Source organism: Geotrypetes seraphini, chromosome 3 (genome assembly GCF_902459505.1).
Source record: "Geotrypetes seraphini chromosome 3, aGeoSer1.1, whole genome shotgun sequence".
Taxonomy (NCBI): domain Eukaryota; kingdom Metazoa; phylum Chordata; class Amphibia; order Gymnophiona; family Dermophiidae; genus Geotrypetes; species Geotrypetes seraphini.
In genome coordinates, this window is record NC_047086.1 from 146,786,531 (window position 1) to 146,798,718 (window position 12,188).

Sequence of the window (12,188 nt, forward strand, 5' to 3'; positions counted from 1 at the left end):
ATGTAATTGCCTTAAACATAGAGCTATGCCAGAATGTCAATTTCTACTGTATCTATACATTTGCAGAACCTAAACAAATTAAAGAAGTGACTGCATCTTCAGTGATGAAAGGTAAATAAATTGAGAAATTTTATTTTTTTTAGTATAACTGTTCCTGATATCCTTCCCCCCCTTCCCCTCCACTCCCTCGAGTATGCAAATATATTTTAATCTTGTGCTTTTATCTCTTCTTTTCTTTCCTATTTTTAATTTCCTATTATTTATTTATTTTGATTTCTATCCCATCCTCCTAGTAGCTCAGAACAGGTTACAAGCCAACATTCACAATGGAAAACATTTTGGACAGTACAAGACTATACAGCAACTTAAGTACAGGAGAGTGCAGAAAGGAGGGGGAATATAAGGGGGTCAAGGGGTAGTTTGCAGTTAGAATTTCAGTTGAAGAGGAGGGTCTTTACTGCTTTCCAGAAGGTCATCAGAGAGTTCTGTAGTCTGATTTGTGGGGGGAGTTGGTTCCAGAGATGGGGGATGAAATGGCTGTAGGAGCGTTTGCGGGTGGTTTCTGACAGGAGAGACCTTCCTGGGGGGATGCATAGGCGTTTCTCCATTTCAAAGCGGAGGAGGCGGATGGGGGTGTACAGGGTTAGCTTGGATCCTATGTATGCTGGGGTGGTGGCGTAGAATCTTTTATGTGCTATCACCAGGGCCTTGAAAGCACAGCTTTGGTTGATCGGGAGCCAGTGCTCTGCGCAGAGGGCTGGGGAGATAGGGTCATGGTAGTTGAGGTTGTGTAGGAGGCGGATTGCTGTGTTTTGTGTGAGCTGAAGGCGTTTGAGATCTTTTTTGGCCATTCCATTAAATAGGGAGTTACAGTAATCCATCCTGGAGAGAACATAGGCGTAGAGGAGTTGGGCTAGGTCAGGAGTAAGGATATAAGGAGTTTAGTTTGGAGATGTAAGGTTTGATTCTTCTTAGTTGGTGGAGGTAGTAGAAGGAGGTGGAGGCTATTTGAGATATGTGGGTGGACAAGAACAGGTGGCCATCTAATGTTACTCCTAGGCTGCGTACCTGATTTGCTGCTGTTATTTAAGATTATATTGTAAACCATTTTGATCTCATTTGTAGTCTAAGCGATATATTGAGTTATTAATAAACATAACCTTTCTCCAGTCTCCCCTTTATAAAGTATTTCCTAATTGCCCATCACATCATTGTTTCTTATCCTCTGGCCACTGTTTTAAGAGCTTTTAAATATTGAAATACTAGTAATGGTCCCCTTACTTTCTGACACAGAAGCAACATATCTTACAAATGATTTAAAGAAAAAAATAAATGATAAGCCTATGTACAGCTCTCTCATTTTCTTTTCTACAGCTAAAACTGAGAAGCTTAAAGAAACAAGTTTGTCCCAGGATCAGCCAGGTATGTTAAGTGCAAATATGACATTCAGGTGCCTTGAGATTTCATAGATTAGTTCTTAGAAATGCAGTTTTGCTGTTGTCATAGAAACACTATGGGCCAGATACATTATGCATGTTTATATAGATATTTCTGGATATATTTTCAAATAAGAGGGTAAATCAAAAAGTAAAGACAAAATACATTTAATGGCTTTATTAGAAGTAACTGTGAACAATTTAACATATCACTTTTCTATATAGTCACCATGCAAGATGACACATACAGTATGTCGTATCATTCAACTAGCTTCTGCATTCCTGCAGAGAAGTTTTTCAGCTGCTCCCGAAGCCAGGTGAGCGCCGCTTCCTTTACTTCATCACGCTTTGTCTTTCAATCTCCGGGTCGCAGTGATGCACCCATGTCTCATCGCTGGTGACAATTCCCTCCAGAATACTCTGATCTTCTTCATAACGTCTCAGGAACTGGGTTGCAACCTCCACACGCTGTATCCCAAGTCATTATGGCAAATGCAGATCCATAGCTGACATCCAAATCTGCAGCCAACTGAGACACCGTTATCCGTCGGTCTTCTCTAATCAAGGCATCCGCCCTGTCAATGTGCTCTTGTGTCCATGATGTTGATGGGTGACCAGAACAACCTTCATTGGTTGCACCTGTTCTTCCTGCTTTAAAGCCTTTTACCCACTCATCAACCTTTCGTTGATCCATTGCACTATGTCCATATTGAATCAATATCCGATGGTGAATTTCCACAGGTTTCACTCCCACTGTCCAAAGAAAACTCACTACTGCACGTTGTTCTTTGATGGTGCAATCTTGCAATGGAGAGTCCACGTTTCTGACTTCGTGGCTGCCACATGACTAAAGGCCGAGTGCTGCACTGTACTTGAACAAACTATCCAGCAGTCTCTGTTCCAGTTATCATGTAATTTAATAACAATTGCCTTTAATTTTTGATTTGCCCTAATATCATGCTGAATGATTGAGATATCTGGCTATCTGTTATTGAACTTTCAGTCAAAGCTAATTGGCTAGGTTGAAGTTGAAATTATTCTAAATTAGCCTAACAGTCTAAAACCTAGTTAGTTATTAGATGGATGGTACTTTTATAGAACACCTGGGCTGTGATAGCACATACTCATAAATGCACATTCTATCAAGGCTATATTTATACCTACTGTATGTACCTTTATCAAATTGCTTCCCTCTAAGTTGCCACACAATGTTATATCTGTTCTGATGCAGGCACAATTTTTCTGCTTACCTTCAAACAGATATATGTACATTTTATAACATTTGCATGTATCTTGCAACGCAGCTTCTCAACCTTGAAACTTTGCAGTTAATATCAAACCTTCCCCAGTCCCTCCAAATCTCAACAGTAATAAGTAATTCCTCCTGAAACCTCAATGCAAAAACTAAACCCTTTCCAGGTCTCCCTGAATCTTCAGTATAAACAGAATAAGAACATAAGCATCACCATACTAGAAAAGACCAAATGTCCATCAAATCTGGTATCCTGTTTCCAACAGTGGCCAATTCCGGTCACAAGTATCTGGCAATATCCTAAAAGAGCAAAACAGATTTTATGTTGCCTATCCCAGAAATAAGCTGTGGATTTTCCCAAGTCCATCTTAATAATGGCTTATTGACTTTTCCTTCAGGAACATCTCCATACATATTTTTAACTCTACTATGCTAACCATGCTCTCTGGTAAACCCTGATAAATCCTGTTCTCTCTCCCTCTCTCCACCCATCTACCCAGACTTGGTGATCCCTCTTTTCAGTGGGAGTGGAAAGCATGCTTTCTTCTTTCTTGTTCTACCACTGAGATCAATTTAATACAGGTACAGGAGAAAGATAAGCAAGCTCACCTATTACTGGATCCAACAAGGGCTGAATTATTTTTTAAATCTTGAGGGGTTTGGGAAAGGGTTTGCTTTTTTCAGTGGAGTTTCAGGTGAGGGCTTGATTTAAGGTTTTGGCACCCAAGGCAGGACTGGAGAGATGGTATTAGATCAGTAGTCTCAAACTCAAACCCTTTGTAGGGCCACATTTTGGATTTGGATTCATTTTGGATTTGGAGGGCCTCAGAAAAAAAATAGTTAATGTCTTATTAAAGAAATGACAATTTTGTATGAGGTAAAACTCTTTAGTTTATAAATCTTTCTTTTGGCTAAGTGTTAATAATAATATTGTAATTTATAGCTAAAGAGACATATGATCAAGAAACTGTTTTATTTTACTTTTGTGATTATGATAAACATACTGAGGGCCTCAAAATAGTACCTGGCAGGCCACATGTGGCCTCTGGGCCGCCAGTTTGAGACCATTGTATTAGAGGGAAGTCAGATGCCAGTGTAGTTATCCCTTGAAGGGCATGCCCTAATGCCACGATTCTCAATCCAGTCCTCAGGGTACACTTAGCCAATCTGATTGTAAGGATATCCACACTGACAATGCATCAGATAAATTTTGCCTCCCCTGTATTCAAATGCATATTCAGCATTCCTGAAATTTATGCGCACTATTATAGAATAAAGGGGATCCACGCCTAAATTAGGCATGAGGATTTATACCAGAGTTTAATTGGTGTAAGTGGCCACACTTATAATTAAGAACATAAGAACATAAGCATTGCCTCTGCCGGGTCAGACCAGGGGTCCATCGTGCCCGGCAGTCCGCTCCCGTGGCGGTCCTCCAGGTCCATGACCTGAAGGTTTTCCCTACCTAACCTAAAATGTCCATACCCTATTCGCTCAATGTCCTGTAAGGTAAACCTCTATCTGTACCCTGTTATCCCCTTCGCTTTCAGGAAGTCATCCAGTCCCTTTTTGAACCCCAGAATTGTAGGTGTGGTTCCCAGTACCAAGCAGTATTCTATAAAAAGTACCTAACTATCCCCCTCTTTTACTAAGTCATAGCATGGGTTTTAGCGCCTGCAGCAACTGCTCCGATGCTCATATAATTCTTATGAGCGTTGGAGAAGTTACCGCCACTACCGGTGCTAAAACCCACGCTATGTGTTAGTAAAAGAGGGGGTATGAGTGCCATTTATAGAATAGCGCTAAATAGATGGGTGGACTGGATGGGCCATTTGGCCATTATCTGCCATATTGTTTCTATATTTCTAAACGAGAAAATCCCTTTATTATATCTGAGCATATCCCAGATAGCTCTGTTTGTGTGTTTTCACTTCCATCGTCTAATATCTAGTTTTGGACATCTCAGGTGCAGAAGAGCTGAAGGAAATTATGAGTTGGGTATACTTTTCCTGCTGTTCCTTTGGATGTCACTCTAGATTTGTAGATGCTTTTCCATGGTTCCTGCTTTGTTTTGTATACGCTTGAGCGTGAGAGAATTTGAAAGAAATTTATTTGCAGTAAAAACAAATTTACAGCTAACTGAGGTCAGGAAGATTTACAAGTGATTTCACCATAAATGTCCAAAAATGGTACGTTTATGTATATAACTCTCCTTTTGTTTTCCACAGCCAAATCAGAGAAAATAAAACCAATAACTATGTCCCAGGAATTACCAAGTATGTGAAATATTTTGTCTATGACTTGTGCATCCTGGAGGGTTTTGAAATGTCATCTTCAGATTGGTCCTTAGAAATACATTTTCACAGCTAAAAAAAAAAAAATAGAACATTGTAACAGGCAGCTTTGATTATTAAATTTTACCACCGTTGTCCAGGGGATTATTTGTCTGGAATATAAGCCTTGTGCCCCATCACCATTCTGAGTCTTCTTAGTGAAATTTGTCTTTGCTTCATTCCTTCTGATCTAGGCTGGTGCTTTATTTCTTCAAAAATAAGCTTACTCAGAAATATTTGGAGAAATTGCTTGATTGATCTGTGATTTCATAATTTAGCAGTGCACTGTTTCAAACATTGCCTTTACTGGTAGTGCATGATTAACAGTTGCTATATATCAGGCATGGTTTTGGAATAATTAATTGGCAATTTTAAAGGTGATCTGAACAGGTAGAGATTCAGCTTATCTCAGATGAGTATAATGAGAGCACTGCAGGCTGTTCACTTTCACTCCTATACTGTGTTTTCAGCCCTAGCTTTGCAATTACTTCTGTGCAGTCAAAGATCATTTATATTTATCTACAGCTTTTTTTTCCATTTACTTTGTTTTTTTTCCCCTTTGCTGTCTCTCCTGGGAGACCATCCCATGCATCTACTACCCTGTCTGTAAAGAAATATTTGCTGCTGCTGCTCCTGAATCCAGAAGTTTAAATCCCAATACCATAACTTCCTGGCTTTGGAAAAGGTTTTCTTCTTATACATTTAGGGCTCCTTTTACTAAGGTGCGCTAGCGGTTTTAGCATGCGCTAAACGCTAATGCCTCCATAGAGCTTGCATTAGTATTTTTTATTTAGCGCGTGGTTAGCGTGCGCTAATCTTTAGCGCGCGCTAAAAACGCTAGCGCACCTTAGTAAAAGGAGCCCTTAGACTCTGATTCTATAAATTCTGTCTAAAGTTAGGGCTCCTTTTACTAAGCCACATTAGGGCTTTAACACGTGGAATAGCGCACGCTAGAGCTTAACGCCAGCATTGAGCTGGCATTAGTTCTAGCTACGTAGCGCGGGTATAGCACGCGCTAAAATACTGTGTGCGCTAAAAATGCTAACGCAGCTTAGTAAAAGGAGCCCTTAGACATTGATAGCAGCATTGATTCTATAAAACGTAGGCGCCCATTGTTTGTTAGGATTGTTCTGATCCTGGTTGTATGTTCCCTTTGCAATTGCTAATAAAGACAATTAAAAAAAAAAAAAAGAACCATGCTTAGCATCGCCTGAGCGTGCTTAGGTAGTACTCAGCATCCTAACATTTAGGCATTTTTATGACATTTTTATGACAGGGTTTTTTTTTCACCTGACGTTAGGCACTGATATCAATGCCTAACTCAAAAACATGCCCATGATCCATTCCTAACTATACCCATAAAAGCTCATTCTGATGAATAGTAAAAAAAATCAAACCTTCTGCTAAAAGCCTTGACTTATGCTATTACTAATGAATGGTTTCAACATAATCTAATATTATAAAGTACCAAATATTCATATACCGTATTTTCGCGGATATAACGCGCGCGTTATACGTGATTTTACGTACCGCGCATACCCCTCGCGCGTTATATGCCTGAGCGCGGTATAGAAAAGTTTTTAAACATAGTTCCCACCCCGCCCGACGCCCGATTCACCCCCCCAGCAGGATCGCTCGCACCCCCACCCCGAACGACCGCTCGCACGCGCTCCCACCCGCACCCGCATCCACGATCGGAGCAAGAGGGAGCCCAAGCCCTCTTGCCCGGCCGACTCCCCGACGTCCGATACATCCCCCCCCGGCAGGACCACTCGCACCCCCACCCCGAAGGACCGCCGACTTCCCGACAATATCGGGCCAGGAGGGAGCCCAAACCCTCCTGGCCACGGCGACCCCCTACCCCCACCCCGCACTACATTACGGGCAGGAGGGATCCCAGGCCCTCCTGCCCTCGACGCAAACCCCCCTCCCTCCAACGACCGCCCCCCCCCAAGAACCTCCGCCCGTCCCCCAGCCGACCCGCGACCCCCCTGGCCGACCCCCACGACACCCCCACCCGCCTTCCCCGTACCTTTGTGTAGTTGGGCCAGAAGGGAGCCCAAACCCTCCTGGCCACGGCGACCCCCTAACCCCACCCCGCACTACATTACGGGCAGGAGGGATCCCAGGCCCTCCTGCCCTCGACGCAAACCCCCCCCCCTCCAACGACCACCCCCCCCCAAGAACCTCCGACCGCCCCCCCCGCCGACCCGCGACCCCCCTGGCCGACCCCCACGACCCCCCCACCCCCCTTCCCCGTACCTTTGGAAGTTGGCCGGACAGACGGGAGCCAAACCCGCCTGTCCGGCAGGCAGCCAACGAAGAAATGAGGCCGGATTGGCCCATCCGTCCTAAAGCTCCGCCTAATGGTGGGGCCTAAGGCGCGTGGGCCAATCAGAATAGGCCCTGGAGCCTTAGGTCCCACCTGGGGGCGCGGCCTGAGACACATGGTCGGGTTTGGCCCATGTGCCTCAGGCCGCGCCCCCAGGTGGGACCTAAGGCTCCAGGGCCTATTCTGATTGGCCCACGCGCCTTAGGCCCCACCAGTAGGCGGAGCTTTAGGACGGATGGGCCAATCCGGCCTCATTCCTTCGTTGGCTGCCTGCCGGACAGGCGGGTTTGGCTCCCGTCTGTCCGGCCAACTTCCAAAGGTACGGGGAAGGGGGGTGGGGGGGTCGTGGGGGTCGGCCAGGGGGGTCGCGGGTCGGCTGGGGGACGGGCGGAGGTTCTTGGGGGGGGCGGTCGTTGGGGGGAGGGGGTTTGCGTCGAGGGCAGGAGGGCCTGGGATCCCTCCTGCCCGTAATGTAGTGCGGGGTGGGGTTAGGGGGTCGCCGTGGCCAGGAGGGTTTGGGCTCCCTTCTGGCCCAACTACACAAAGGTACGGGGAAGGCGGGTGGGGGTGTCGTGGGGGTCGGCCAGGGGGGTCGCGGGTCGGCTGGGGGACGGGCGGAGGTTCTTGGGGGGGGCGGTCGTTGGGGGGAGGGGGTTTGCGTCGAGGGCAGGAGGGCCTGGGATCCCTCCTGCCCGTAATGTAGTGCGGGGTGGGGTTAGGGGGTCGCCGTGGCCAGGAGGGTTTGGGCTCCCTCCTGGCCCGATATTGTTGGGGAGTCGGCGGTCCTTCGGGGTGAGGGTGCGAGTGGTCCTGCCGGGGGGGGGATGTATCGGACGTCGGGGGGGGGGCATCAGGCTTTCAGGATGGGGACAGACCTTCAAGGGGGGACAGGACTTCAAGGGGGGACAGTGCACGGAAAGTCAGGGGGGGTGAACGGAGAGTCGGGACAGCGCACGGAAAGTCAGGGCAGTGCACGGAAGTCAGGGGGGGTGAACGGAGAGTCGGGACAGCGCACGGAAAGTCAGGGCGGGCGAAAGGAGCGTCGGGCATCATGCGCGTTATATGCCTGAGCGCGGTATAGAAAAGTTTTGGTACATATCATCGTGATTTCTGCGCGCTATACCCCTGTGCGCGTTTTACACAGGTGCGCGTTATATCCGCGAAAATACGATATATGCTTTTCACTACCTTGTTTTGCATATAGTTCTAATAGAATTTTTCATACTGCCACATATTTATGACTGAAAATTCTTGCAATTTATTGTTCATGCATTGATATTCTAAATTTGCAGAACTAAAACGAAGCCAAGAAGTTCCTGCAGTCTCAGTTAAGAAAGGTAAATGGAATGAAATCAAACTTCTTAATCTACCATTACCATTCTCTTCCAGTTAGATAGACATAATGTTAGATGTTGCTGGGAAGAATCCACCTATAGGAACGTAGGAGAGAATTAGAGATGCATCATTTTGGTATTTAAGAAAAATGTTGAAATCCATCCTCTCCAGCGTAGCAATCTCAGAAATTCTCAGCTTCACTAACAAGATCCTAGAGGCCGGCAGATCGCTATAGTCTCAAAGCAAAGATGAGATGATGGAGTAGGGAAGAGGAACTGGACAATAGCATGGGAAAAGAGAGTGTATTTCAAAAGAATGGGTTTCACCTTAACCAGGTAGGAATGAGGATGCTGGCATTAAAAAAGATATAGGGCTCCTATTACTAAGCTGCAATAGCGTTTTTAGAGCAATGCTGGCATTAAGGTCTAGCTCGCGTGGCAATTCAGTGCATGCTAAGCGCGCAGTAAAAACGCTATCGCAGTTTAGTAAAAGGAGCCCATAGTAGAAATCTGATAATTCGCTCAGATACTGGCAAAATGCAAGTTAGATTATCCTGGCAGAGAAATTGTACTAGAATCTGAGGTAGCGTAAATGCATTTGAATGAAAAACTGAAAATAATAATTCTAAATTATCCCCATCTTCTGCTATGGAGGTTATGAATGCAAATAAACACGGCCTAAATTGTCTGTATGTGAATTCCATAAGTCTAGAAATTACAATAGAGGGCTATATTATAAGGTTTTTTTAAAGATCTAGTGGAAGGAAGATAACCAATAGGCCAACAAGAGTACCAATTATGTAGAAATCATAGGGTGGATCAAATTTGTGTCAGGGTAATGCTATTCTTTTTATCTATTTATTTACCAGTCAGTATTCAGGCAGTGTTGGTGGTGATGGTCAGCATTTTTACTGATCATTGCTGGCTAAATTAAGCTCTGATATTCAGTATTGAGCACCAGCACTGAATACTGGCAACAGATGAGACTTATGCAGGCCTCTGCAATTTATGTGGGTCCCAGATGATAGTCGACTACAACCTATATAAGACATGTGGGTCTCGGCTGCATATTGGCTGGAATCCACATAAGGGTATCTAGCTGAGTTCTGATCCCACAATTCCAATCCCTTCTTCCTCTTGTTTACCCCCAGAACATGAGCAGGCCTGCCCTCCCTCCCATGAACAGATACCCCAGGATTCCCCTTCCTCCCTTTGACCCCCCCTCCCCCCCCAATATCAGCAGATCCTAGCTTAGGCCTACCTGTCCAGTCCCTGGTTGTCTAGCAGAAAGAAGAGAATGGGCAGAAGCAATGTCTATTCACTCCTGCCTGTTGTGGCTACCCCTTCAAAACAGCTGCTGTGACCTTTAGCAGCAGTCTTTTGATACTACAAAGTGATCAGAATATTATTTAATTTCTTATCATTGAAAGGAGTATACTGAAAACCCTTACTGCTTCTTGCATTTAAATTTTAAAACAGATTCTATGGCAAATGAGCAACATTAAAGGAACAGTTGCTTGAATCAAAAATTTGGTTAAAATGTGGACGTTTATTTGAACATACCATTTTGGAGGCCCAGATAAAATAAATTTCATGAATTTAAAAGATCAAAAGAAAGCCATATAATCTTGAGACTGCCACTAGAGATCACTGTTGCTATTTTAGAGAGGTTGTAAGATCGCTCTTGCCTATTACTCCTCTGGACCACCAGGGCAAAGGGCAGAAAAACCAGGGCAATGGACAGATAAACCCACCACTTTGAGGGAGGGGGTTTGCAGTTTCTGTAGGCAAGGGTGGGAAGGGGCAGGGGGATCCAATGGGAGAGCTTTGTTGGTTTCTGGGGAAGGGGGAAATGGTTATCACATTTATGCAGGTCTTGACCAATATTCAGCTGGAACCCACATAAGTGTCTTATGAGGGTCCTGGCTGATATCGGTTGGGACCCGCATAAGTTCCAGGATCTCGGTAAATAGCCTCAGATACAGTATTCACTAGGGGGAGTCAGACATGGCCTGGCATTGAATATCCAGGGCTAATTGTGGCTGTTGCGGTCAGTGTTAAAAAAAAAAAAATAAATACTAGCCCCGCGAGCTGAATAATGACTGGAAACCTTTTGCCCTGGGTAGATCCATAATCTGCCTGACTTCTCAGTGATTTTAAAGACAGAAATAATTAAAATTGTTCATTTATGCACATCACTTTTCTTATGTTTTCCACAGCTGAGGCTGAGAAACTAAAACAAGCCAGTCCGACAAAAGAACTACCAAGTATGTTAAGTGCAAGTATTTTGCCTTTGCCTTGTGCATACCGCAATCTTTTTAAAAGCCTAGATGAGTCCCCTGTCATGGCATTTGCATTTTTCAAGGTTATTCAGTGCTACTAACCAGACAGCATGTGTCACAGACTGTTCTGCTATAGCAGTGTATCACAAACTCTGTGCCGCACAAAATTTCTGATGTGTCACGAGATACCGGGGAGGAGGAAAGGCACCACTGCTGGCTGACTGTCTATAGGACATGCCTCTTGCAGCGAGAGGCACATCCGTAGGCAGTCAGCTGCTGCCAGCACCTCTCCTTCTCCCTGCACCTCTTCTTTTTCAGCACCTCCCACTGGCGGCTCAGTGCCTCTTCTGAAGGGCGTCTGCGCATGTGTGGACATCGATATGATGGCATCATGCATGCGTGTGATGTCATTGCGGTGATATCCACACCCTTCCAGGTGCTCTCGAGCCACGGTTGCCAGTTTAGCGTGTTGTGGCTCGTAAAGTTTGCGAGTCACTATGCTACCGCAACGAGTGCCACTGTTTTCTGCATAGTGTCAATATTCAAACTGCTCTTTGACATCCACTTTCTTACACATGCACTAAGGCCCTGACAAGCTGAAGCAGCAGTGAGCAAACAGAAAATGGGTTAATCCCCAAGGAAGCGGGATAGAAATAGTCACAGAAATTGTGTACAAAAATATTTGCCAGCTAGACAAGGCTACAGGCCGTCTTCCAATTAATTTCTTGTGGATGTCTCAATCTAACTTCTGTTCTGCCTTTCTTCAGTCATCATGTTCTCTTAGCATTACACATGCAAAACCGAAGTGATGCCAATTAACTCCCATAATTGATTGTTGTCACCCAATTTGATACTAATGGGCTTGTTTGCCATTAGTTGCATGCACATCCCAGAATAGTGTGCAAGTTTGTTTCTAGAAATCTATTTATAGAATCTGGGGTAAAGTTGGGTGTGCAAGTTTATAGAATTTGGAGATTACTGCATCACCAGCCAAGAGCAATTTTAATGTTTTTGCTGAAACATTTTAGAGAAGGTCTTGTTGCTTTGGCTTTTCTTCTTAGATCCAACTCTTTTATGTTCAATATTTTCATTAGAATAACATCAGAACAGGGTCTTACAGCTGCACAGTTACAAACATCTCAATACAAATTCAATAAGGAGGAGAACAAACATTAAAAGCAAGCAGTTGTCAAAACTGACAGAATAAGTGATACAACTC

At 44.7% G+C, this 12,188-nt stretch overlaps 1 protein-coding gene across 46 annotated transcripts in view; it reads left to right on the plus strand.

The window, feature by feature from the left end:
• The window catches only part of TRDN (triadin), a 597,259-nt gene that overhangs the window by 378,679 nt on the left and 206,392 nt on the right, over positions 1-12,188 (plus strand). For all 46 annotated transcript variants that reach the window (XM_033935829.1, XM_033935830.1, XM_033935836.1 and 43 more), the window contains 5 exons: positions 67-111; positions 1,375-1,422; positions 4,917-4,964; positions 8,646-8,690; positions 10,907-10,954. In XM_033935829.1, the coding sequence (XP_033791720.1) occupies positions 67-111; positions 1,375-1,422; positions 4,917-4,964; positions 8,646-8,690; positions 10,907-10,954 (234 nt within the window). The remainder of the gene's footprint in view (positions 1-66; positions 112-1,374; positions 1,423-4,916; positions 4,965-8,645; positions 8,691-10,906; positions 10,955-12,188) is intronic.